This window comes from Lathyrus oleraceus, chromosome 3 (genome assembly GCF_024323335.1).
Source record: "Lathyrus oleraceus cultivar Zhongwan6 chromosome 3, CAAS_Psat_ZW6_1.0, whole genome shotgun sequence".
NCBI classification, from domain to species: domain Eukaryota; kingdom Viridiplantae; phylum Streptophyta; class Magnoliopsida; order Fabales; family Fabaceae; genus Lathyrus; species Lathyrus oleraceus.
The window spans coordinates 348521971-348545089 of record NC_066581.1 but is presented as its reverse complement, the minus strand read 5'-3'; the positions used below and the strand labels follow the sequence as shown (position 1 = coordinate 348545089).

Genomic DNA, 23119 nt, shown 5'->3' with positions numbered 1-23119 from the left:
AACTACAACATAGCTTTGATTCTAATGTGCTTGGACGGAGCTAACTTGCAATATTAGTATTCTAATATTCAAGTTAGTGCAGGAAATGAATAGTAAAATTTCAAAGGGGGAGAATATACTTATAAATGGCGCACCAAATCTTCCTTTTATAACTGAAATGTCAAGGTAAAACGTAATATGCAGACGACTGTAGGATGAATCTTAGGGCTTTTACTAATTATCTCAAAAGATAAAGTTATTATTTAGTGTCAATATTTTTTTAATGACAAACATAATTAATATAAATAACATTCAAATCATACCAATATATTCTAAATTAATTCTGTAAATTACAATAATCAACAATATTAATTCAATAAAACTTACTCATATATCAAGTGGATAGACATTTATATTCAGATTAATTAAGTAATCCGGTTTGATAGACGTAAAACTTTTTTTATAGGTATTAAGAATATATTTAATTTAATAAAGTTAAACAAATTTTAAGTTAGGCAGACGACTTCTTTCAAATCTTACATATTTTCACCATTAACCATATTCTTAATTTTACTCTGTTTTTTATCCATAAAATAGAAAGAAAAGAAAAACAACACATTAAAGTGAATGAAGGAAGTCCATGAGCATTTAATTTGACATGGCATCCCATAGTTTTATATCGTCGAAATTGTTTTTAATTGTATTTTGAATGTAATTTATGTTTAAAAATTTTTGGTAGATTAAAATGAAATTTTCGATATGAATAAATTTTTTAGTAGTATATTTTAAATTTTTGATATAAATTTTTGATATGTTTAAAATAATTCTGAAAATTTAAAGTTTACGAGGTTATATCAAAAATTTCAATTAAAATGAAATTTTTGGTTTGTGTGAAATTTTTAACATTAAGAATTTGTTAACAGTTTTGGATGATTATGGTTGCACCGAAATTTTTTGTATTTATAAATTTCAAAATTTCTAATAAAATTAATTTTAAATAATTAATATCGGAGATTTTGGAATTTTCAATATAAAATCCTGAATCAAAAAATTTGGAATCGTCTAAGGATTTTTAAAAATTAACTTGAATACTATAAAATTCGAAAATAGGTGAAATACTTTTTTAAAAGGGTGCCAGATTTAATTGGGTTGACAGAGAAGAATTATGAATGTCCATCAATAATAAAAATTCACTGTGAGTATATATTAAATTGATTAACTTTATAATCGATTAAAAATATAATATTAAACAGTTTGTTGCACAGTTTTAATAAATAAGTCTGTATTTAAAATTATAAAAATAAAATTTAAGCTAAAATTAAATAATTTTATTAAAATACTATTATAAATTTTAAAAATTTCTCATATTAAAATTTATTCTAAACCACTATATATATATATATTAGTTCGACTTTGATTAAAATTTAAGGACAATCTAAATATAGACTCCATGCTATTTGATGTAAGTGATTTTATTTTTTTACAACAATAATGATATTTGTTGAGCATTATGCAAACACAATTGTCAACATGAAAATTTGCAAACTTTCCAACTTTCCTTTTTTTTCTCAAACATGACCTTTTCTTAAATTTCAAACATGACCTTTACTTAAATTTCTTATTCCTCTATTACCAGTTCCTTTATCTTTGCCACATCAGTGTGTGCTTTTCCCTCCATTTTTCTCTTTAGGGATTGCCTTAAATAATCTCCATACCTAACTTTCTGGTACATCTTGAGGTTTTGAGCATCAATCATATGATCAAAGGGCTCAACCTCGACATCATCTCGAGGGAACAAAAATGTCGCATAAGATGTCCTTCTCTTGTTCTTATTTGTCACTGCTCTGTGTTCTACACTCTTGTATTTTCCGTTACTCCATATCTGCTCACATCACAAAAGGATCACATTATTACATATATATCAAACACGACACAGATACTAACACTTAAATACGTATAATGAATATAACTAGATGTGTCTATGTCAGACACAAAATTATGTCAGACACGTGACATGTCTGTCTACTTTCAATCTACGGTCTCAGGTCTGAATATGTTGACACTTTAGCCGTTTTCTTTGGAACCATATGATTAAGACCAAAAAATTTACCTCTATCACATCTCCGACATTGACAACTAGAGCATTGGGTATAGGAGTAACCGGTACCCAGTTTCCTTCGTGTCGAATTTCTAACCCGGGCACATCATCATCTTGCATAAGTAAAGTAATGGTGCTTGAATCAGAGTGTGGACTCAAACCTAGAACTTCCTCAGGAGTATTACAAGGAGGGTAATAGTTGACGCGTAAACCTTGAAGTACTTCTTTATGTAGTCCAACAAGAACATGCTTCTCCAACCCCATGATAACAGACAAAGAACTCAGAAGTTCATCACCAACTCGTTTCACTTCACTCGAATAAGCCTCCGTTATCTCCCTGCATTACCACATGAATTCTATCAAAATTAAAACATGTACATATACTATTCGAGATTGAAATTGTAAAAATTGTATACTTGAATTCCAACGGTGTTCTTGGCCAAAACTGAAGTTTTCTGAAACGGTTGGGATATATGAGTAAGAATAGTGTATCTGTCCAATCAAGTGTCTGGTCTTCAGAAACAACATACGCATGTCCATAACCATGTATGTCGTTTGAGAGCATTGCATACTTGTCCTTCTCTTTTATCGGAAGTTTGAAAAACTCATATGCTACATTTCTCATATTTTGCATAAGTTCTTTTTGCACACCATGATTCACTATCTGCATAGTAATATATTTGAAATTTTAAGCCGCAAGTGATGATTATTAGTTATTAGTTATTTTGTATTTGAGGAATTACCTGAAAGAAACCCCACTCTTTGCAAGCTATGTCAAGTTTCAGCATCTCCTCCATATTCCTATTTGAAAGCAGTGTCAAATCAATGACAGGAATCTCAGAAGAAAGGTGAGGCTTGTAATTTACTTTCTCCATTTCTTCTTGATTCCTCATGTATCTTATAGGAACTTGAAAAGGATTCATCTTCACCATTTCTTGAACATTTGGTACGGGTAAAGATGGACCAAAAATCGGTGCTTCGTCTATGTTGACACTCATCTTTTGTTTGCTTAGTGTAGATTGTTAGCTTTGAGAACTTTGAAAGAGTCACTACATTTATGTAGTTTTTTTTGAGTTTGTTTGTTAGTAGAGGGAATCTTGAAATTCTCTAGAAATAAATATACCTCTGCCTAGTCGATCCAAATGGAAATTATCAACTTTAGTACTAATATTTTTATGTAATTGTTTTGGTTCTATCGAAACTATGTTTCGGAGATTCCAAATGAACAAGGTAAATTTCAGTGACAAGGACTAGTTTAGTAGTAAGTAAATAGACACAAATTTATTCATTAAGAATTATACAGGCACAATTGACAACATGAAAAAGGCAACAAACTTGAGGGGGAACAACTTCATTTTCCTTCAAAATTCGTTTATCTTTGTCGCCCTCACATGTGTTTTTCCTGCTAACTTCTTATCCCGGACGTGTCCGAAATACTCTCCATACGTGATTTCCTTGTACATCTTGGGATTTTCATCATCTATCAAATGCTCAAATGGTCCGATTTCAGCATCATCCCGAGGATACAAAAACGATACAAAAGTAATCCTTCTCTTGTTCTTATTCGTCAGTACTCTGTGTTCCACACTCTTGTATCTCCCATTGCTCCATATCTGTCATGATTACAAAAGGAAGATGAAACAGAAAAGTGACTCTATATCTTCTATAAGTATTCACTAAAGAAATGAATAAGTACTTACCTCTATTACATCTCCAACATTGATGAGTAAAGCACCTGGTATTGTTTTAATTGGTATCCAACCTCCTTTGTATCGAATTTGCGTTCCCGTTGCAGTATCATCTTGCATACCTACTATAAGGGTCCTTATATCACAGTGTGAACTCAAACCAATCACGTTCTCAGGCGCGTTACAAGGAGGGTAATAGTTCGCACGTAAACCTTTACATAATTCTTTATGTAGTCCAAGAAGAACATCTTCCTCCAACCCCAAAAGCAATGACACGGAACTGATAAGTTGCTCACCGACTCGTCTAATTTCACTTGAATATGCCTCTATTATATCCCTGTTAGATAATCCTATGAGATAAACTGAGATACTATGTGACATGATAATATAACAAGAATACCTACTTCAATTCCTCGGGCCAAAACTGAAGCTGCCGGAACCGGGTTGGGTAAATGGTTAAGTTAACACGATCAGACCAATCAACCGGAGCATGCCCATAACCTTCTAAACCACCCGAGGGCATTGCATACTTGATCTTTTTCTCTATCGGAGATTCGAAAAACTCAGCTGCTGCATCCTTCATTCTCTGCATCAGGTCTATCTCTACGCCGTGATTCACTATCTGAAAAAAGTAACTGCATTGCAAAGATATTAATGCATTGATGTCAACTTGCCTAACCTGTTATTATTACAAATATGTATAGAAAAAAAACAGATCAAAATTGTAAGTTTCTATTATATCATGGTACAGATAGAACTGTGTGTTGGTGAAGACAAAGATAGTTACCTGAAAGAATCCCCACTCCTTGCATGCTATGTCGAGTTTGGAAAGTTCATCTTTGTTTCGATCCAAGAGTAGTGCAAAATCAATGACTGGAAGCTGCGATGAAAGTTGAGGCATGAAAAGAGATTTTTGAATTACTTCTTCACTTCTTGTATACCTTTGAGGAACCTTGAAAGGATCATTCCTGACAGATTCTTGAATATATGGAAAAGTGGGTGATTCATCTTTGTTCTGAGTAACATCAGCTCCGTTCAGACTCATCTTTGGTGTGGTTATGGTTGAAGGTTTTTGGTTTTGTGTTGATAGATATCGTTGGCTTCGGAGATGAATGAAAGATCCACGGGAGAGGAAAGGTGGATAGATTCGTGATAATAGCATTGGGAAAAAGAGAATACCTTGCTTTACTCGTGTTCTTGTCTTTTTCCAACGCGTATCAATCTGTAAGATTTTTTTGTGAGACAGTATCTGTCTATAAGAGGTAAGCTAATATTTTTTATATAACACTTGTGTGTAATAATAAGTTTACAATAACTATTAACTTCGCACGGGTCGCGCAATTGTAATAATTTATTTTAAAAAAATTAAAATATAATATATTTTATTGTTTATATATATATATATATAAATATATATATATATATATATATAGTTGGATCAACGTACACAAATTTATTATATATGAGTTTTTTTTAATGTAATGGATGTTAAATGATCAATAAATAGGTTCAAAAAATTTCCACAAATAACTTTTTCCAGTTTGGAACATAATAAAGTAAAACATTATTAATTTATAGTAATATAATTTGCTTAATTTTTTTTATACTATATTAAGGAAATAATCAAAAAATATAATACAAAAATATTTTTACAATTTATTGGTATATTGATATATAATAAATATTCCATTGTTAAAGTTATGAATAAACATTCCATTTATCATTGAGATTTTGGACATAAGAAATAAAAATATATTTATTTAATAATGGATGAAATTTTCCAATCTGTTACTAATTTGAGATATAAAAGCGCAAATATTAACCTTCATAATAAATAATTATTTAACCAAAATACATAAACCATGTAAAAGAAATACCAGAACTTCATTTGTTTTAAAATATAGTAATGAATACTACCAAATGTTAAAATTAATTATAATTGATACAGTAAGGTTTAATGCAACAAAAGATATTGAAACAAAAGGTTCACAATTTTAGTTAAAATTGTGAGAAATAAGTCCAGCAACAAAAATATTTAACTTCGTACAATTCTTTGGTCCTTAAAAAACTGAGTTTATACAAAACCTGCCCGCAACCTTTTAGGAAGTGATGATTCATTACCCTGTAAAAAACAATTACATCCATATAAACAAATGTTAAAACATAATGTATATTTTATACAACTCATTCAATAAAATTCTAATAATAAACAACGGCATTTCTTGATATAATATAACTAATGAAAAACTTATGTTCTATAAGTTTTTAAAAACTTCTTTGAACACGGCGTTTGTTGTAGAATTCAATGGATGATTATCCTTGTCATGGATTAATATCTTAAGCCCTTTTTTGCTTTTGACCCTTGATATTGCAACATATAGTTGACCATGACTAAATACACTTCTAGGCAAATACAATCCAACATAATCCAATGACTGACCTTGAGATTTGTTAATTGTCATAGCATAACATATAGTTATGGGAAATTGCTTTCTAGTCATTTTGAATGGCCACTGATTTTTTTAGGGTTGAAACACGTGTATTGGAAGTTGCATATCTGTATCCATTACATTTAAAATGGTATAATATTGTCAGTGGTTTTGGAATAGTGGTTTTGGAATATTTTGAGTTATTAAGTGGGTAAATGAGATTAATAATGATGATAATAAATATTAATAAATAACAATATTAATAATAATAATATCAATTTATTCAATTAAATAAAACCCTAATTTTCATCGAACCGTTTCATATTACTTCTCCCTCTTTTCATATTCTCGGTTTGACATCTCAGAAAGACCACTTAAAAAATCAGTATATTTATTATTAAAAAAATTCATTTTGTCATTTAAAGAAAATCAAGTAACGATAATATTTGGCAAAAAAACTACAATAATAATTAATTTGATTTAAGAATATTGATTTCATTTTGGAATGATAAGATTGCAACAACAATAAAATAACGGTAATATTTATTATTAAAAAAAATTCATTTTGTCATTTAAAGAAAATCAAGCAACGATAATATTTGGCAAAAAAACTACAATAATAACTAATTTGATTTCAGGATATTGATTTCATTTTGGAATGATAAGATTGCAACAACAATAAAATAACGGTAATATTTTTTAGTAGTATAAATAAGTAATTTATTTTATCACATTTTTCATTCACATCTAGTCTAAATTTGACCAATTTATTTTATTTACTTTTAATTTTTGTGTGTACACATTTCATTTGAAAATGAACCTCAATCAACATAACACATGCTCCAATTTTATGCAAAATGATGGAAGTCCTCTTTGTATCCCAAATCAACAAAACACCCCATATTTTGGAAATCCACCTCATATTCCAAATCCACACCATAATTCAAGATTTCAAAATTCTCTTTTTATCCCAAATCCATAAAATAATTCACCCATTAGAAATTACTCATATCATACATCACCTTACCCAATGAAAAACTCTCTTTTAATGTATTTTGATATATTTGAATCAATTTTTTAATTATATTTTATATAATATATAGTGGGATTTAGTGGGGCCCATTTTCTTAGCCCACTTTAATTATTTACAATCATTTTCTTGTACAACTAAATGTATAAAGAATTGATATTCTTATTGATTTATTACAAATCATGCATAACATTAATTATCTTACGGCTGAATTATTTTAATACTCCACTGACCTAGCCAATAGAAAGGAGGCAGTGGGCATAATTATTCATTTCAACCCCCAACTATATTTTGGCAAATAAATAATTTAAATATGTTGAGTTATAATACTATATATGATGACGTGAGATTGGTAAAAAGTATAGTTGCATGCTTAACTTAATCATTTCAAACAAACAATGTAGATTTTCCATTACCAATCAAAAGACAATTCACTGTATATGATAATTATACCTTGTTTTTTTTTATAAATCCTTAATTCAGTTGAATGCAAGATTCAAACATTGCTCCAACATTTCTGAACTACCTGCAATTTTAACATATGTATTAGACTTTGAAAAAAAATTGTAAAAAAATGTGTTTTCTATAATTAGTTTTGAAGGATTTCATAATAAATTTTTATGTAATTGTTTTTTTAATTTCTAACACCATTAGGCATGCTGAAACCAAACATGACATGCAATAATCTATTTATAATTTAGTCGTATACACATATTTCATAAGATGACAACGTATTTTGTTATCAATCTAAAATACTTATTAACATTTGAAGATATGATACTCATATAAATTTTGTAGTTGAAAGAACACACAAAACACAATGTTCAACATAACAACATAGGATTTTGAATAATTTCACACACATGAATTAAATACTCATTATCATCCTTTAAACCATACATGAAATATAAATGTCAATTGTAATCCCACAAAATAAACACTTCAAAAAAGTAAGAACACATCCTAGAACCAAAACATATCATGTTCTTAACAACTTCATACTTAAACTCATTCTGGTGCTAAAAAATTCATAAAATATATTTCAATATCAAATTTCCGAAAATTCTAATTAAGAAGATGATTCTATCTTTACTTTCTTGGATGGTTTGGTGCCTGATAATTGCGTAGCGCCAGACGCTTCAAAATCAACTTCTTCACCCTTGTCAGCAATTACAACATCCTTAGCCGGAGTCATTAGAATGATTGATTCTGGATCATTTTCACCAGATGCAGATAATGTTTGCTTGCAATATAAAAAATTAATTGTCAGATATAAAATGAATTATAATAATACAATATTTATCATAGAAAATTATTATGTTAACAAATGAAGATACTTACTGCGGAAGTTTCCAAATTTTCTTTGTTAGGGACCAACTTTGCATATTCAGTTTTAGACTGATTCTGCACATTGAAACATTGAATATTTATTATACTTGTTAAATGTTTAAATAATACATGAATTAAGTGAATATTATACGTCTTCTACTATGTAGTCATTTTCAATCTCTTTAACAAAAGCTTCATCATCACAAAGCTTCCAAACAGACGCTTGGGAAAACATTGGCTGCACCTTAACTCTAAAAGCCATTTCTTATTCAACAGCATTTCAAGCTCATCAGGATAAACCATTGGATCATCTTCTCCATTCTAATGGAAAAATAAAATATCAACCATGAGTGATAATCTGAACTTTACAACTCGATAAACTATTAACATTTTAACTTATGTATAACAATGTACCTCCACCATAGAGTTATGCATAAATTCAGCAGTCATTCCAAGTATAGCAGCACATTCGGAATCCCAGAATACAAATCGATATTTTGATTCACCATTGCTAACATATATCTCAATCTTGTACCTATAGTATTTTAAACGAAGAAAATAATATGATTAATAACAAATCCATTACCAAATTTATTTATAATTCATCTAGATTATATGTACCTTGGTATAGGCTGTTCGACTTTTTGCCCACATGAACATTCATAAGCTTTTTCAGGATTAGGTGCCTTCGAAGAACACCTTGTGCAGCTATAATAAAACCATCCATACTTTGAGACAACAAATTTCAATGTGGTTGCTACAGTAACACATAAAGTTTCCTAAAAGCAAATCAAAAATGATATTAATTTCAAAAAGCAAACAATATAATTGTAATAGTAAAGATAAATTCGGCTCTATAGTATTCAACTTACATGTTTGATTTTGCAGAACTGACTTAAGGACATACATTTCGCATTATGAACAAACCTTTCTACTAGCGAATACTGAGAACCACCAGACCAATTAGAAAGAGATTTTGCAGATTGAGTAGGCTTTTCCTTCTGTTCATTAGTAGGCAACCTATAGAAATAAGATTGTTTTTGAAATTAAAAATTATGTATAATAATCTGAATATAAATAAATAAATAAAATCCATACTTAGACATAAAATCTTGAATTTCAGGGATGTCTTCATTTATCAACAATTTGGAACCACTCCATGCATTTGACACTGTAAATTGTATAATTAATATAAAAATTACTGAACGTATAATGAAAAATACAAATCAGCTATGTATTTATAAAGTCTGATAGTGTAATACCTTGGCCATCTTTTACCATTGCATGAGTGAGCAGAATTACAATAGCTCCATTATTTTTAGGATCATTGTAGTAAGCCAAAAATTTTGATCCATAGATTTCCCATAAATTGCAATTTATGCAATTACCCCTATTTTGCAATATAAATAAACAATATTATATGATGGGATTCAGTGATGCAAAATATATAAATTTATCAAACACATAAGTTATGAAAACAATGCGCATTACTTCAAATCTTTCAGCACAACAGAAACAACAACTTTCTTCCCCGGAGTGTTGGATTGGATATGGTTTATCTCACTAACAACACCAATAATATCTACATTAAAGTAAGGTTCATTATTGAATGTGTTTGCAAATATATAAGTTATATAAGTTATAATAGAATTTAAATTACCTTCCAGTCTATCGGTTTTGCATTTGCCTTGAAGTATCTCACCAAAATCTTTAAAGAAATATCCTTTAGGTGGAATATTTTGAAGTTCGATTGCCTTCATTGTGGTACCACCAAGAAACACAATTTTTTTTGAATGATCACATACCTTCCATTGAAAATCATTGTTATAGACACTGCCATTGTTTATAATGCAGTTCATATTCTCCTTAATGACCTCTTTCCATTTCAGTAAATGGTCATGACGAATAAAGACCTGAATCCGATCACCCTAACAAAATAAAAATAATCTTCTTTTTATATGTTATACAAAAAAGCATTTTGTTGTAATTACTAACTATCATACAAAAATCTATACTTAAAAAAAGAAAAGCAATTTACCAAGGAATCCATAACAATCATCTCCAAATGTTCAATACCCTTATTATTCACAACACTCCAAACATCCATTATTCGAACAACAAGACGCCAAGTTTCTTTTGAGTCATTGATGTCTTTCACAGAATCAACCTTTCTACTCATTTTCACTGAAAAAAAATTCAAAAATTAATGTAACTGCAAATTTAGATGACTATAAAATTACAAACCTAATAACCTGGAAAAGAAAAAGAGTATATAAATTTGATAGAGGTGTCTGGCAAAATGCTGAAAAGGATCCAACCTTTGATGTTACACATATATAACATCGAATTGATTAGCAGCATTCTTGAAGAAGAAGGCGTGAAGACTGTTGTGTTCCCAAGGAAATTTTCGGCGTGCAAGTAATAGGAAAATGCGTTTTTTTATGTTGTCGAGACAAATTTATTAAATTGTAAAATGGTAGAGTTAGTTAAAATGGTATAATATTGTCAGTGGTTTTGGAATAGTGGTTTTGGAATATTTTGACTTATTAAGTGGGTAAATGGGATTAATAATGATGATAATAAATATTAATAAATAATAATATTAATAATAATAATAATAATATCAATTTATTCAATTAAATAAAATCCTAATTTTCATCAAACCGTTTCATATTACTTCTCCCTCTTTTCATATTCTCGGTTTGACATCTCAGAAAGACCACTTAAAAAATCAGTATATTTATTATTAAAAAAATTCATTTTGTCATTTAAAGAAAATCAAGTAACGATAATATTTGGCAAAAAAACTACAATAATAATTAATTTGATTTCAGAATATTGATTTCATTTTGGAATGATAAGATTGCAACAACAATAAAATAACGGTAATATTTATTATTAAAAAAAATCATTTTGTCATTTAAAGAAAATCAAGCAACGATAATATTTGACAAAAAAACTACAATAATAACTAATTTGATTCCAGGATATTGATTTCATTTTGGAATGATAAGATTGCAACAACAATAAAATAACAGTAATATTTTTTAGTAGTATAAATAGGTAATTTATTTTATCACATTTTTCACTCACATCTAGTCTAAATTTGACCAATTTATTTTATTTAATTTTAATTTTTGTGTGTACACATTTCATTTGAAAATGAACCTCAATCAACATAACACATGCTCCAATTTTATGCAAAATGATGGAAGTCCTCTTTGTATCCCAAATCAACAAAACACCCCATATTTTGGAAATCCACCTCTTATTCCAAATCCACACCATAATTCAAGATTTCAAAATTCTCTTTTTATCCCAAATCCATAAAATAACTCACCCATTGGAAATTACTCATATCATACATCACCTTACCCAATGAAAAACTCTCTTTTAATGTATTTTGATATATTTGAATCAATTTTTTAATTATATTTTATATAATATATAGTTGAATCAATTTTTATGTTGTCGAGGCAAATTTATTAAATTGTAAAATGGTAGAGTTAGTTAGAGTATTAAATAGAGTTTAGTACGAAATTACTTATAAGAACATGAAATTAGTTGTATTATGGATTGTAATTAGGGTAATTAAGTAATTATGGTGGTAATTAACTTTTATATATTAAAAGTAGATAAGAAAAAAACAAATAAAATATGGGATTCCACGTTTAATAGAAAAAATAATTATATAGTGAAAATAATTAAGAAACACAAAAAAAATTAAGTAAAATAAATAAACATATTTGAAAAGGTTACTTATATATAAAAGAGAATAAATAAAAGAAATAACATACTCTTTCAAATACGTTTTTCTATTTTATTTTTAAAATATAAAAATTATTAAAATTACATTAATGCTATTAATGAAAATTATAAATTTTTATGTTTTTTCTTCAAGTTTTATAATACTAAAAACTAAAAAGTAAGAAGCAAAACACAACTAAACTGTTTCACTTTTTTGCTTTTAAAAACTGAAAAATAGAAAAGAGTTTTTAGAAACACTTTTGCAAAACATTATATTCAAACAAGTTTTTAAATTTTAAATTTTCAAAAACTAAAAAAGAGTTTTTAAGATGCATTTCAAACAGACCCTAAGTGTTATTTTCTCTATAGATATGGGATATGTAAATGTATCTATTAGAAAAAAAATGCAAATGTTCCACTTGTGCATAAGTTGTTAAGGAACTAAGGAGGGATTAGAGAAAAATTGCTCCATAAGAGTAGAGTTCGATTCAATTCAAAATTTGTACCAACCTTTGTCCATTGCAATTTCTATAGATTTGAGAGCAACATAAAATTCAGCAAGAGGAGAAGAAGGCCAAGTAACAATACCAACAAATGCAAGAATAAATGAGTCATTGTTATCACGAAAGATACCATCATAACCAGTTTTAAAGGTGGAGTAGAGAAAGCTTCAACACAGTTACACTTAATCCAATCAAGAGGAGGGGGTGCGACAAGGATTCTATAATTTTAGGAGCTTTGGGATGGTTGGTGTTGATTTTGAAAGCTTTGAAGACCTTGAAGTTATCTAGAGAGGAAGAAGAGATAGAGTTGGAGTTGTTACTGACCAGAAGAACATGACTTTTAATTTTTTGGATGGAATGAAAGAATTTAGGCTTTGAGTTCCTAAATCTGACCTAGTTACGGGTTTCCCAAAGGTTGTTCATGATGAATGTGATGACAACTTTAAGAAAAATGGATCACTAATTCAACCTGTTAGCACAAAGGGACCACCAATCTTCTAAGTTAGAGGGAAGGTTGTTTATATTAATCATTATGTAGAACCAACACCAAATCTTCTTGACAAAAAGACAGTCAAAAAACAAGTGCTTGGTTGTTTCCTCCTCCTTACTGTAGAGACTACACATTGAGGGAAAAATGCAGTCATGAATGTCAAGCTTATCATTAGTTGGAACCTTGTCCAACTTCAGCTTCCAAATGAGAAAAGATTTGGACGGAGGAATGTCCTTACACCATATATATTTGGCCCAGGGAAGGAGCAAGGATGGAGATTTATATATGTAAGCATATTTTGTGGAAAGGTTTCCCGAGGAAGAAAAAGGCCAAATGATAATGTCTCTTGATTACTGTTATCCATAGGAATTTGCAGCAGACTCTAATGCATGAAAGGAAAGAGAGTATCCCATGTGCTAGGAATTTCCCACTGACATGCAACAATAAAATCTGAAACTCAAGAACTTTCTTGGGTTCCTTGAGAGTGAAGGAACTCCAAATTGGTGCTTATGATCAAAGGAGAACCACACCAAGAATCATGCCAAAAATAGATGGAGTTTCTTGAGCCAAGAGACCAATGATAGTTACTTGTGTTGTTGTGATATTTAGTTTTGATGGTGCACCAAAGGGTAGAGAAAATGTGGTGTCTTATGGCTCTATAAGGTTTGATGACTCTTGCTTTCAGAATTTAGGCCCAGGAATCTTGACTAGAAAGTAAGTCCCAACCAAGCTTTAGATTACCAGCTTTATTAAGCTTTTTAATAGATCTAATGCTAATACCTCCATGGGATAAAGGTCTGCATATTTTGTTCCATGCCACAATGACCAACTTCCTTTTATCCACCACTCCACTCCAAATGAAATTCCTTATGGATCTTTCCATGGTTTTAAGCAAGTATGCAGGCCAAAAGTATATGGTCATAGTGTGAGTTGTAACAACCCAATTTTAGTATTTATTTTATTTTATTTATGTGGAGTGTTAATTAATTAATTGGTTGTTCGGTAGTATAATAACCGATTATATTAATTAATTTGGTGTGTTAATTAATTATTTAGTTGATAGGAGATATCATGAATAATTGAATTAATTAACTTGGTGGATATATGGTGTTAGTTTAATTTATTTGAATTAAATAGAGATATTTAAATATTAGGTCTTATTGGGCCTATTAATTAAATTAGAAGTATAATGACTTAAGCCCAAATAGAATACTAATATAAATAGTAAGAGGTAAGGAGAGTGAGAATTAGGATTTATTTGATCATTGAAGGCAATAGAGAAAAAGAAGAGGAAAAGTAAGGAGAAGCTAGGGTTTCCAGAAAATTGAAGAGGTAAGGGGGGAATCCTTATTGTTATGGGTTAGTATGATCGGGTCAATGGGTAGATGTATGTTTAGGTTAAAATCCCTAATTTTGTATGGTTGTTTGAAATTGTTAGGTTGATGAGTATTCTTGATTTGTGGTGATTGATTGTGTTAAAATTGTAAATTAACCTTATATGATTAGAGTATTGTATGGGTTATAATTTTCTAAACGTGTGGCTTTTTACGGAATTGAAATTGGAGGTTTGAAAGTCCTCCAACGATGAAAACCGCAGAAAATTCTGCATTCTGTCCGTCGCAATCGCGGGCCCTTTTTTATGTTTTTTGATCGGAATCGTTTTGGTCATAACTTTTGATCCGTAAGTCCAAATCGAGTGCCGTTTGAAGCGTTGAATATCTGAAACAGAAGACTGTAACTTTATTTCAGGAATAAAATAATTTTGGAGATTATTTCATGGATGTTTTTGGGGTTGAAGAAGATGAAAATTATGTTGGAAAATTTAGAAAACAACAACTTTTTAGTAACGCCTTCGTGCACGGTTTTATTCATAACTTTCAACTCGTGAATCATTTTGGGTTGGGGTTTAAAGCATTAGAAAGGTGACTCTAATAGATATTATGTGAATGGTCTATTTGTTATGAATGTTAAGATGGTAGATATGATCTTAATTGCATAATTGTGAATGATATATTGTTATGAATGTGTATATGTACCATTGGTGGATTTGTGAATGATATATTGTTATGGATGTGTATATGTACCATTGGTGGATTGTGAATGATATATTGTTATGAATGTGTATATGTACCATTGGTGGATTGTGAATGATATATTGTTATGAATGTGTATATGTACCATTGGTGGATTTGTGAATGGTGTATTTGTTATGAATGTGTATATGTACCATTGGTGGATAATTCATAGAGTTGAATTGTGGTGATATGTGGAATGTTAAGATGGTAGAGATGATCTTAATTGCATATGTATTGGTATTTGTACATTCATTCATGGCATGGTCGGCTTCATAGTGGAAGCGGTGAAACTGTGGGTTCACATAGACGGTGATCCTTAATTGGAAATAGACGTAGCACAGGTTGATCCTTAATTGGAAATAGGCGTGGTAGATAGACGGTGATCCTTAATTGGAAATAGACGTAGTACACGTTGATCCTTAATTGGAAATAGGCGTGGTAGATAGACGGTGATCCTTAATTGGAAATAGACGTAGCACACGTTGATCCTTAATTGGAAATAGGCGTGGTAGATGTAGCACACGTTGATCCTTAAATGGAAATAGGCGTGGTAGATGTATCACACGTTGATCCTTAATTGGAAATAGGCGTGGCAGTGGCTTTGATCTTGTCCGAATCGGAAGCGTGGCTTGGATTCTAGATATTGAATCGGAAAGCGGTGAAACGTTGGGTTCACATTGCGGTACCACATGCATAGAGTCATGTGTCTTGCATTGAGTCACATTAGAGTCATGTGATAATTGAATGTATGTATTAATGTGATTGTTGTTGATTCTAAGTGTTGGCAGCAATTTTGGTAAAACAAAGAGTGTTCACAAGATGTTATGTGTGATGTCTTAACATAAGATATCCTATGTACCTGCTGGAGTTCAAGAACATGTTCATGCAGGATTGTTTCAGAATGCCACATACAATGCCATGGCTTCTGATATTGGATGTACCTGCTGGAGGTTAAATGAAAGAAATGTTCATGCAGGATTGTTTCAGATGACATACACAAGGTCATGACATCTGATATGGCTGTACTTGCTGGAAGTTATAAAAGGAATTATTGGATTATGCAGGATTTTTCTAGGATGTCAGACCCGATGTCATGACATCCTGTACACAAAACATTCAATATGAATGTCTGGTGTTTTGTGATTGCACAATTACTGGAAATCTTTGTATGATTGAAGATATGATTAGCTGGCGCATTCAATCATGGATTACAACCAGATTTACTTATTTTCCAAGGAGATCTAACCAACTGTTATAAAAAGATTTGATTGGGAAATAGATTTAGGGTTTTCAAGATGTCCAAGCCCAGCTGGATGCTTCTATAAAAAGGGACTTAGAAAACCTGTTTGAACACACAACCAATACTGAGCGAAATATAGAGAGAGAGCTAGGGTTTGTGTCTGTTTAGTCGTGAGACTTGTCGGTCATTCAAGTCATCCATTGATGATTGAATTGGACTGATTTGTGGTTGTAATTTGTCACTCTAAAGCTGTTAAGCAAGAGTGTGTGTCTTCTTGATCAAAGTTGTGAAGCAAGATCAAGAGTGTGTCTTCTTGATTGAAACTGTGAAGTAAAATCAAGAGTGTGTAATTGAAAAGTATTTTCTTTTCACAAGGGATTATTGTTTAAAATCACTGGTGTGTGATTGTAGAGAAGTGGGTGGGTTCTCATATCTAAGAGTGCTTAGGTAGAAATTGCACGGGTAGAGATTAGGTGAGAAAGACTGTAACTTGTTGAAGTGTACGGAGAGTCTTTGAACTAATTCTATTTTAGTGAATTTCCTTCCTGGCTTGGTAGCCCCCATATGTAGGTGAGTTGCACCGAACTGGGTTAACAATTGCTTGTGTTATTTGATTTACCATTTTGTATTTTTTATCCATTCTGTGTTAACAGATATTAATGTCGTGACATTACCTTCGACATCTTATATCTGATACCAGAATTTCAATTGGTATCAGAGCAGACATCCTGCTCTGGTTCTGGGTGAGATCTAGGGGCAGTACTTTCTGGTACAATGGAGAGAGATGGAGGATCTGTTCATAGGCCACCAATTTTGGATGGTTCTAACTATGACTATTGGAAACCTCGAATGGTAGCGTTTCTGAAATCCCTTGATAACAAGGCTTGGAAAGCTGTGCTAACAGGTTGGGTGCATCCTGTCATTACTAAAGAAGGAGAAGCCACTACTGAGAAGAAGCCTGAAGAACAATGGTCCAAGGAAGAGGATGATCTTGCTCTTGGAAACTCTAAAGCATTGAATGCAATATTCAATGGGGTAGACAAGAATATTTCCAGGCTGGTAATCAACTGTGAAGTGGCCAAAGATGCTTGGGACATTCTTAAAACCACTCATGAAGGCACCTCTAGGGTAAAGATGTCTAGACTTCAGCTGCTCACCTCCAAGTTTGAAAACTTAAGGATGAAAGAAGATGAAAACATTCATGAATTTCACACGAGTATCCTTGAAATTGCTAATGCTTCAGGAGCCCTAGGAGAGAAGATGACAGATGAAAAACTGGTAAGGAAAATACTCAGGTCACTTCCTAAGAGATTTGCAATGAAGGTGACAGCCATAGAAGAGTCTCAAGATATGTCCAACATGAGGGTAGATGAGCTAATTGGTTCCCTCCAAACCTTTGAGATGGGATTGAATGATGGAACTGAAAAGAAAACCAAAAGCATTGCCTTCATATCTAACACAGAAGAGGAAAATAGTCAAGATGTGGATGAAGAGTGGGCCAATGAAGTTGCAATGTTGGGGAGACAGTTCAACAGCTTGTTAAAGAAAATGGATGTAAGATCCAAGGCAAATGTCAAGAACATCTCACCTGACATCAGCAATAGAAGAAGAGTAAGGTCAGAGGAGAAGCCCAAAGAAGGAAAAGAAGTAAAGCGTTATGAATGTGATGGGTATGGACACATTAGAACTGAATGTGGAACCTACCTCAAGAAGCAGAAGATGAGTCTTGCTGCCACCTGGTCAGATGAGAGTGATACAGAGGAGGTTGCAAATCTTGTGACTCCTTTGACAGGAAGATGGGGATCTCATGAAGACTCAAGTGATGGTGAAGTAACCTTTGAAGAATTGGCCTCTACCTACAGAGAGTTGTGTCATAAAAGTGTAGAGCTGAGCAAACAGGTTTTAAACCAGAAGAAAGAAATAACTCAACTTGAGAATGATAAGGTAGAATACTTGGAAACCATCTCCAAGTTACAAACAGAAGCAGTGGGTCTGAATGCCAAGCTAGTTGAAAATCCACAAGCTGAAAGTCAGAAGATAGTACAGTTGGAAAGAGAGAAGGCAGACCATGTAAAAACCATCTCTAAGTTTATAACTGAAGTTATGTTTCTAAATTCTAAACTAGAAGAGATGACCAAGTATGTAAGGATGTTAAGCAATGGATCTGACTCCTTAGACAAGATTCTCCAAACTGGACAAGTAACAGGAAACAAATCTGGAATTGGGTATAATGACTCTAAACCTGAGAGCAGTTACACTGGTGCCAAATCTCAAGCCAGACCTAAGTGCACCCATAATAAAAGTAAACATGTGATGTCACATCATATGTTCCAACATCAGAGGAGAAAACAGCAGAAAGAGAAACACCAGAGATGGAGATGCCATCACTGTGGGAAGTTTGGTCATCTGAAGCCATTCTGCTATAAACTGTAGGGTTATCCTAGGCATACTCATCATCAGAATCACTATCAATCCAGACCCAAACAGCACAGGCCTATATTTAAGAAACAATGGATTCCTAAGACTAATGTCACTAGTCTGATAGCTCACATTCCCCTCAGAATCTCAGCCAAAGAAGAATAGTACTTTGATAGTGGATGTTCCAAACACATGACTGGAAACCAAGACCTGCTAACTGATCTGCATCATCATACCATAAGCCATGTAACCTTTGGAGATGGAGCAAAAGTTGAAATCAAGGGAACATGTAAGCTTGATTGTCTTGGAGTTCCTAAACTTGACAAGGTTCTACTTGTCAAGGGCTTGACTGCAAATCTAATAAGCATAAGTCAATTATGTGATCAAGGTCTGAATGTTAACTTCACCAAAACTGAATGTCTAATCTTTGACAAAAATAGTGAAGTGATTATGAAGGGAATCAGGACCAAAGACAACTGCTACAGGTGGAGCTCTCAAATGGATTATCCCTTAAAATATTGGATGAGTATAGATGCTCTCAAGAGTGATGAAAAACAAGTCCATGGGAAATGTCAGACAAAGATGTCACACCAGAAGCTCAGAGGAGAAAAGGTTATGATGGCTCAAAAAAATGAGAGGTTAGATAAAATAGGTGGACATATGATCAGTCATAGGCAGAATGGAACTGCTGGGACTAGGCCACAGTGGACTTTATGTTTATCTAGAAACAAAAAGGCCAATAACAATGTGGAGAAGATTGGAATGACACCTACTTCTACACATATGAAAGGTATAGAAGATGGAAACAGTTGGGCTCAACTGGGTTGGATGAAACTATTGATGATTGCATACAGTTTCACACACGATGTCATGTCATTGTGTTATGACAACCTGAATGCTGAAACTAGGTCCAAAAATCAGACTCAGCACAGATGGACAATATATTATTTTTGCCATTATCACCTCATTAGAAAATTCGTGGAAGACAAACTCAGAAGCCTAAAGCATGGACTGGAACTAGCAGACAGGGTTGCAAGGAACTTGGGTGAAATTCAAATTGGATATGAGGGAGGAAAATTAGGGATTTGGACTCTTGTGAAATTATGGCTATTAAAAGGGAAAAATAAAAGAAATAAAAATAGTGTATACCCTTTTAAAAGAAAGAGCCACATTAATGACAAATCATTCCCCAACATTGAAAATAATATCTATTCCCTTAGCACACGCTACCTAAACACAGCAACCTCCATTTCCATTCAACTTCTCAGAGAAGCTCAGTTAGGGCAAAGAAACTTTTCTCAAAAGTTCTACAACATGTCTCAACATCCATCAGCATCTGGTTCAAAATCCTCTCACCATGCACAGACTCCCTCCATGGAGTTTGAAGATGAAGATGTGATGGACGTTACTCCTCTTTGCATGATACCAGGCGACACCCCAGGTCCCTCTTCCAAGGCTGGAGATAAGCAAGGTAATACCTCTGGTAACTCCTCTCTTCCAAAAGACATGCATTATGCTGATCGTGCCATAAGGAACCTAGTCACTAGGATTCTAAGTGAGGGGCATGAAGTCAAAGGGGTTTCTACCCCTCTGTCCAGAAGGGACCCCTCTTCTAAGGAGGAACCTCATGTTGATAAAGATGATGACTCATCTAGATCAGAAAAGGAAGATGCTGCTGAAGGGCTATGCTCTCTAGGTAAAACCCTACCTAGCAAGAAACCAGCAAATATGTCTCAGGAGAAGGTTATTGACCTACAGGAAGAAAGCTCTGAAGAAGAGGATGATCCTTTGGTTAATCTTGTAAAACCTAGTGTAGCTGAGAAACTGAGAACTAGGAAAGGGAAAAGTGTGGCTAAAATGAGAACAGGAAGAGTGAAAAAGACTGCTGGTATAGGACCCTCAAAATCTTGGAGCAAAGTTGAGGTTAGGAAAAGGAAAGAAAGAGATAGCTCTGACTCTGAGGAAGATGTCAAAGATGATGTCCCAGACATCTCCCATGCAAAAAGGCAGGTTGTTCAAAAGTCTCCTGGCAAGGCTGCTGCTGTGCACCTAGACAATATCTCCTTTCATTTAGAGGATGGTGCAGCAAAATGGAAATTTATCATTCAGAGGAGAGTAGCTATTGAAAGAGAGCTTGGAAAAGAGGCTGTGGAGGTAAAGGAAGTAATAGAGTTGATAAAAAATGCAGGACTAATGAAGACTGTGGAAGCTCTACCCCAATGTTATGAGGGGTTGGTTAAAGAGTTTATTGTTAATATCCTTGAGGATATTTATGAAAAGAGCAGTAGGGAGTTCTGCAAGGTGTTTGTAAGGGGAAAATGTGTGAAATTCTCACCAAGTATTATCAACAAGTTCCTAGGAAGAGGAACTGATGGAGGAGTAGACCTAGAGACTACAGCCAATGAGGTCTGTAGGGTTATCACAGCTGGCCAAGTTAAGGAATGGCCTAGTAGGAATCACTTATCAGCTGGGAAGCTCACTGTTAAATATGCCATCTTACACAAGATAGGTTCAGCTAATTGGGCGCCTACTAGTCATGTCTCTACCATCTCCATTAGTCTTGGAAGAATCATTCATGCAATTGGAACAAGGGTTAACTATGATTTTGGCAAGTTCATATTTGATCAAACCATTAGACATGCTTCTACAAATGCTGTGAAGTTACCCATTGCCTTCCCCTCCCTTATTTTTGGCATTATCCTGAGCCAACAACCAGGCATCCTGAGTACAAGTGACATTCCAAGCAGGAGAAAATCCCCTCTGACCATTCATTATAAGATGTTTGAGGGAAGTCATGTCAATGATGTCATGACATCTGCCAGAAGGGAGCCTACATCTCAAGGGAGCTTGGTTGATCAACTAAAAGAAACCTGCAAGGAATTGGATAATGGGATAAGGGTGGCCAAGGATAGAAAAGAAGCTTTAGAAGTTCTTATCTGTAGCCTGGAAAAGGAAGAAGTAGAGAAGGCTGGTAAGGATTCAAATGCAAGATCAAAATCCCAATCCAGTGGCAGCTCTGGAAGCTCTGAAGACTCTGAAGGTGAAGGTGAAGATACAGGTGAAGGTGAAGGTGATACTTCTTCTTCTGATTAATGGTTCCTGCCTGTGTTGAAGAATGGTAAGGTGAAGTCTGTGAGGTGTGCTAGAAAGGTTGATGGAAGCTGGTATGCTGTTTGGAAGGCTGTTGTCTTTATTGTTTTTTTGAATTATGTATTTTGTGGCAGTCCTCATTGATGCCTGTTATGTAATATTTAGGGCTCTTAAAGAGTTCCTTGGATTTGTTCATTATCTCAGCTATCAGCTGTGTATAATGATGGTTTGTAATTCCTGAATATTATGTTTTAACATGCTTAATGTTATAACATCTGATTTAACACTCTCTGCTAGGCTAATAGACATTTATTTTGTCTGATTGGTCACCTTTGGTCAATTTTGACTAAAAAGAGGGAGAAGTGGATATATGGAAGTTGTTGTGGAAGAGTTGTGATATGCATGTGGCTGGACAGAATGACAACTATTATTAGTGCACAGGAGGTGATGTCAAAGAGGATGTCTGATATGGTGCACATGTGTTGTTGTGGAAGCAGATGTCAGATTGACATTCTGGCTGGTACAGGTGCCGGAGTTACAGTAGCTGTTATGTTCATGAAGACTGTTTGGTGTGTGCACAGATTTAGGGGCAGAAGGAGTACCCTTGTGCAATTGTGTGTCTTACTAGTTGCATCCATAACTAGTAATTCTGTTTCTGTTGCACAGATTTAGGGGGAGGAGAAGTACCCTTGTGCATGTGTGTATTACTAGTAGCCATAACTAGTAATTGTTTTTGCTTCTGTTGCTGATTAAACTACTGTTAAGTTGTTTAACTGCTGATAGTTTACCTTGTGAACAAAAAGGACAGACATGTGTTTTAGCCAAAATTTGCCAAAGGGGGAGTTTGTTGATTCTAAGTGTTGGCAGAAATTTTGGTAAAACAAAGAGTGTTCACAAGATGTTATGTGTGATGTCTTAACATAAGATATCCTATGTACCTGCTGGAGTTCAAGAACATGTTCATGCAGGATTGTTTCAGAATGCCACATACAATGCCATGGCT

At 32.9% G+C, this 23119-nt stretch overlaps 3 protein-coding genes across 4 annotated transcripts; all 3 read right to left on the bottom strand.

Annotated features, from left to right (window-relative positions):
* Window positions 1-1571: 1571 nt before the first annotated feature.
* LOC127127605 (protein SRG1) lies at window positions 1572-3227 on the bottom strand. The gene is made up of 4 exons (XM_051056856.1): window positions 2821-3227; window positions 2494-2741; window positions 2090-2414; window positions 1572-1861 (listed from the first exon to the last, which is right to left on the bottom strand). Exons 1-4 carry the CDS (start codon window positions 3073-3075, stop codon window positions 1598-1600), a joined length of 1092 nt encoding a protein of 363 aa, XP_050912813.1. The 5' UTR covers window positions 3076-3227; the 3' UTR covers window positions 1572-1597.
* On the bottom strand, window positions 3219-5013 carry LOC127127604 (jasmonate-induced oxygenase 4). 2 transcript variants are annotated; one of them, XM_051056854.1, is made up of 4 exons: window positions 4553-5013; window positions 4170-4444; window positions 3778-4102; window positions 3219-3690 (listed from the first exon to the last, which is right to left on the bottom strand). In XM_051056854.1, the coding sequence occupies exons 1-4, from the start codon at window positions 4925-4927 to the stop codon at window positions 3439-3441; spliced, it is 1227 nt and encodes a 408-aa protein (XP_050912811.1). In that variant the 5' UTR covers window positions 4928-5013; the 3' UTR covers window positions 3219-3438. The 2 variants fall into 2 exon arrangements, with proteins under 2 accessions (XP_050912811.1, XP_050912812.1); XM_051056855.1 differs by having other exon boundaries at window positions 4170-4387; window positions 4553-5011.
* A 5012-nt stretch (window positions 5014-10025) lies between these two features.
* LOC127127603 (uncharacterized) lies at window positions 10026-10733 on the bottom strand. Its single transcript, XM_051056853.1, has 3 exons — window positions 10592-10733; window positions 10214-10481; window positions 10026-10135 (listed from the first exon to the last, which is right to left on the bottom strand). The coding sequence occupies exons 1-3, from the start codon at window positions 10730-10732 to the stop codon at window positions 10041-10043; spliced, it is 504 nt and encodes a 167-aa protein (XP_050912810.1). The 5' UTR covers window position 10733; the 3' UTR covers window positions 10026-10040.
* Between the last annotated feature and the right edge of the window lie 12386 nt (window positions 10734-23119).

Bases quoted from the DNA above. Each gene is read 5' to 3' on its own strand.
- LOC127127604 (XM_051056854.1), bottom strand. From the start codon at position 4,927: ATGCTATTATCACGAATCTATCCACCTTTCCTCTCCCGTGGATCTTTC. The intron at 4,445-4,552 runs GTAACTATCTTT...TAATAATAACAG, and splicing joins AGGAGTGGGGATTCTTTCAG to GTTAGGCAAGTTGACATCAA. The intron at 4,103-4,169 runs GTAGGTATTCTT...ATTATCTAACAG, and splicing joins TTTTGGCCCGAGGAATTGAA to GGATATAATAGAGGCATATT.
- LOC127127605 (XM_051056856.1), bottom strand. From the start codon at position 3,075: ATGAGTGTCAACATAGACGAAGCACCGATTTTTGGTCCATCTTTACCC. The intron at 2,742-2,820 runs GTAATTCCTCAA...ATTACTATGCAG, and splicing joins AAGAGTGGGGTTTCTTTCAG to ATAGTGAATCATGGTGTGCA. The intron at 1,862-2,089 runs GTAAATTTTTTG...TGATGTGAGCAG, and splicing joins ATGTCGGAGATGTGATAGAG to ATATGGAGTAACGGAAAATA.
- LOC127127603 (XM_051056853.1), bottom strand. From the start codon at position 10,732: ATGAGTAGAAAGGTTGATTCTGTGAAAGACATCAATGACTCAAAAGAA. The intron at 10,482-10,591 runs GTAAATTGCTTT...TTATTTTGTTAG, and splicing joins TGATTGTTATGGATTCCTTG to GGTGATCGGATTCAGGTCTT. The intron at 10,136-10,213 runs GTAATTTAAATT...ACTTTAATGTAG, and splicing joins CAAAACCGATAGACTGGAAG to ATATTATTGGTGTTGTTAGT.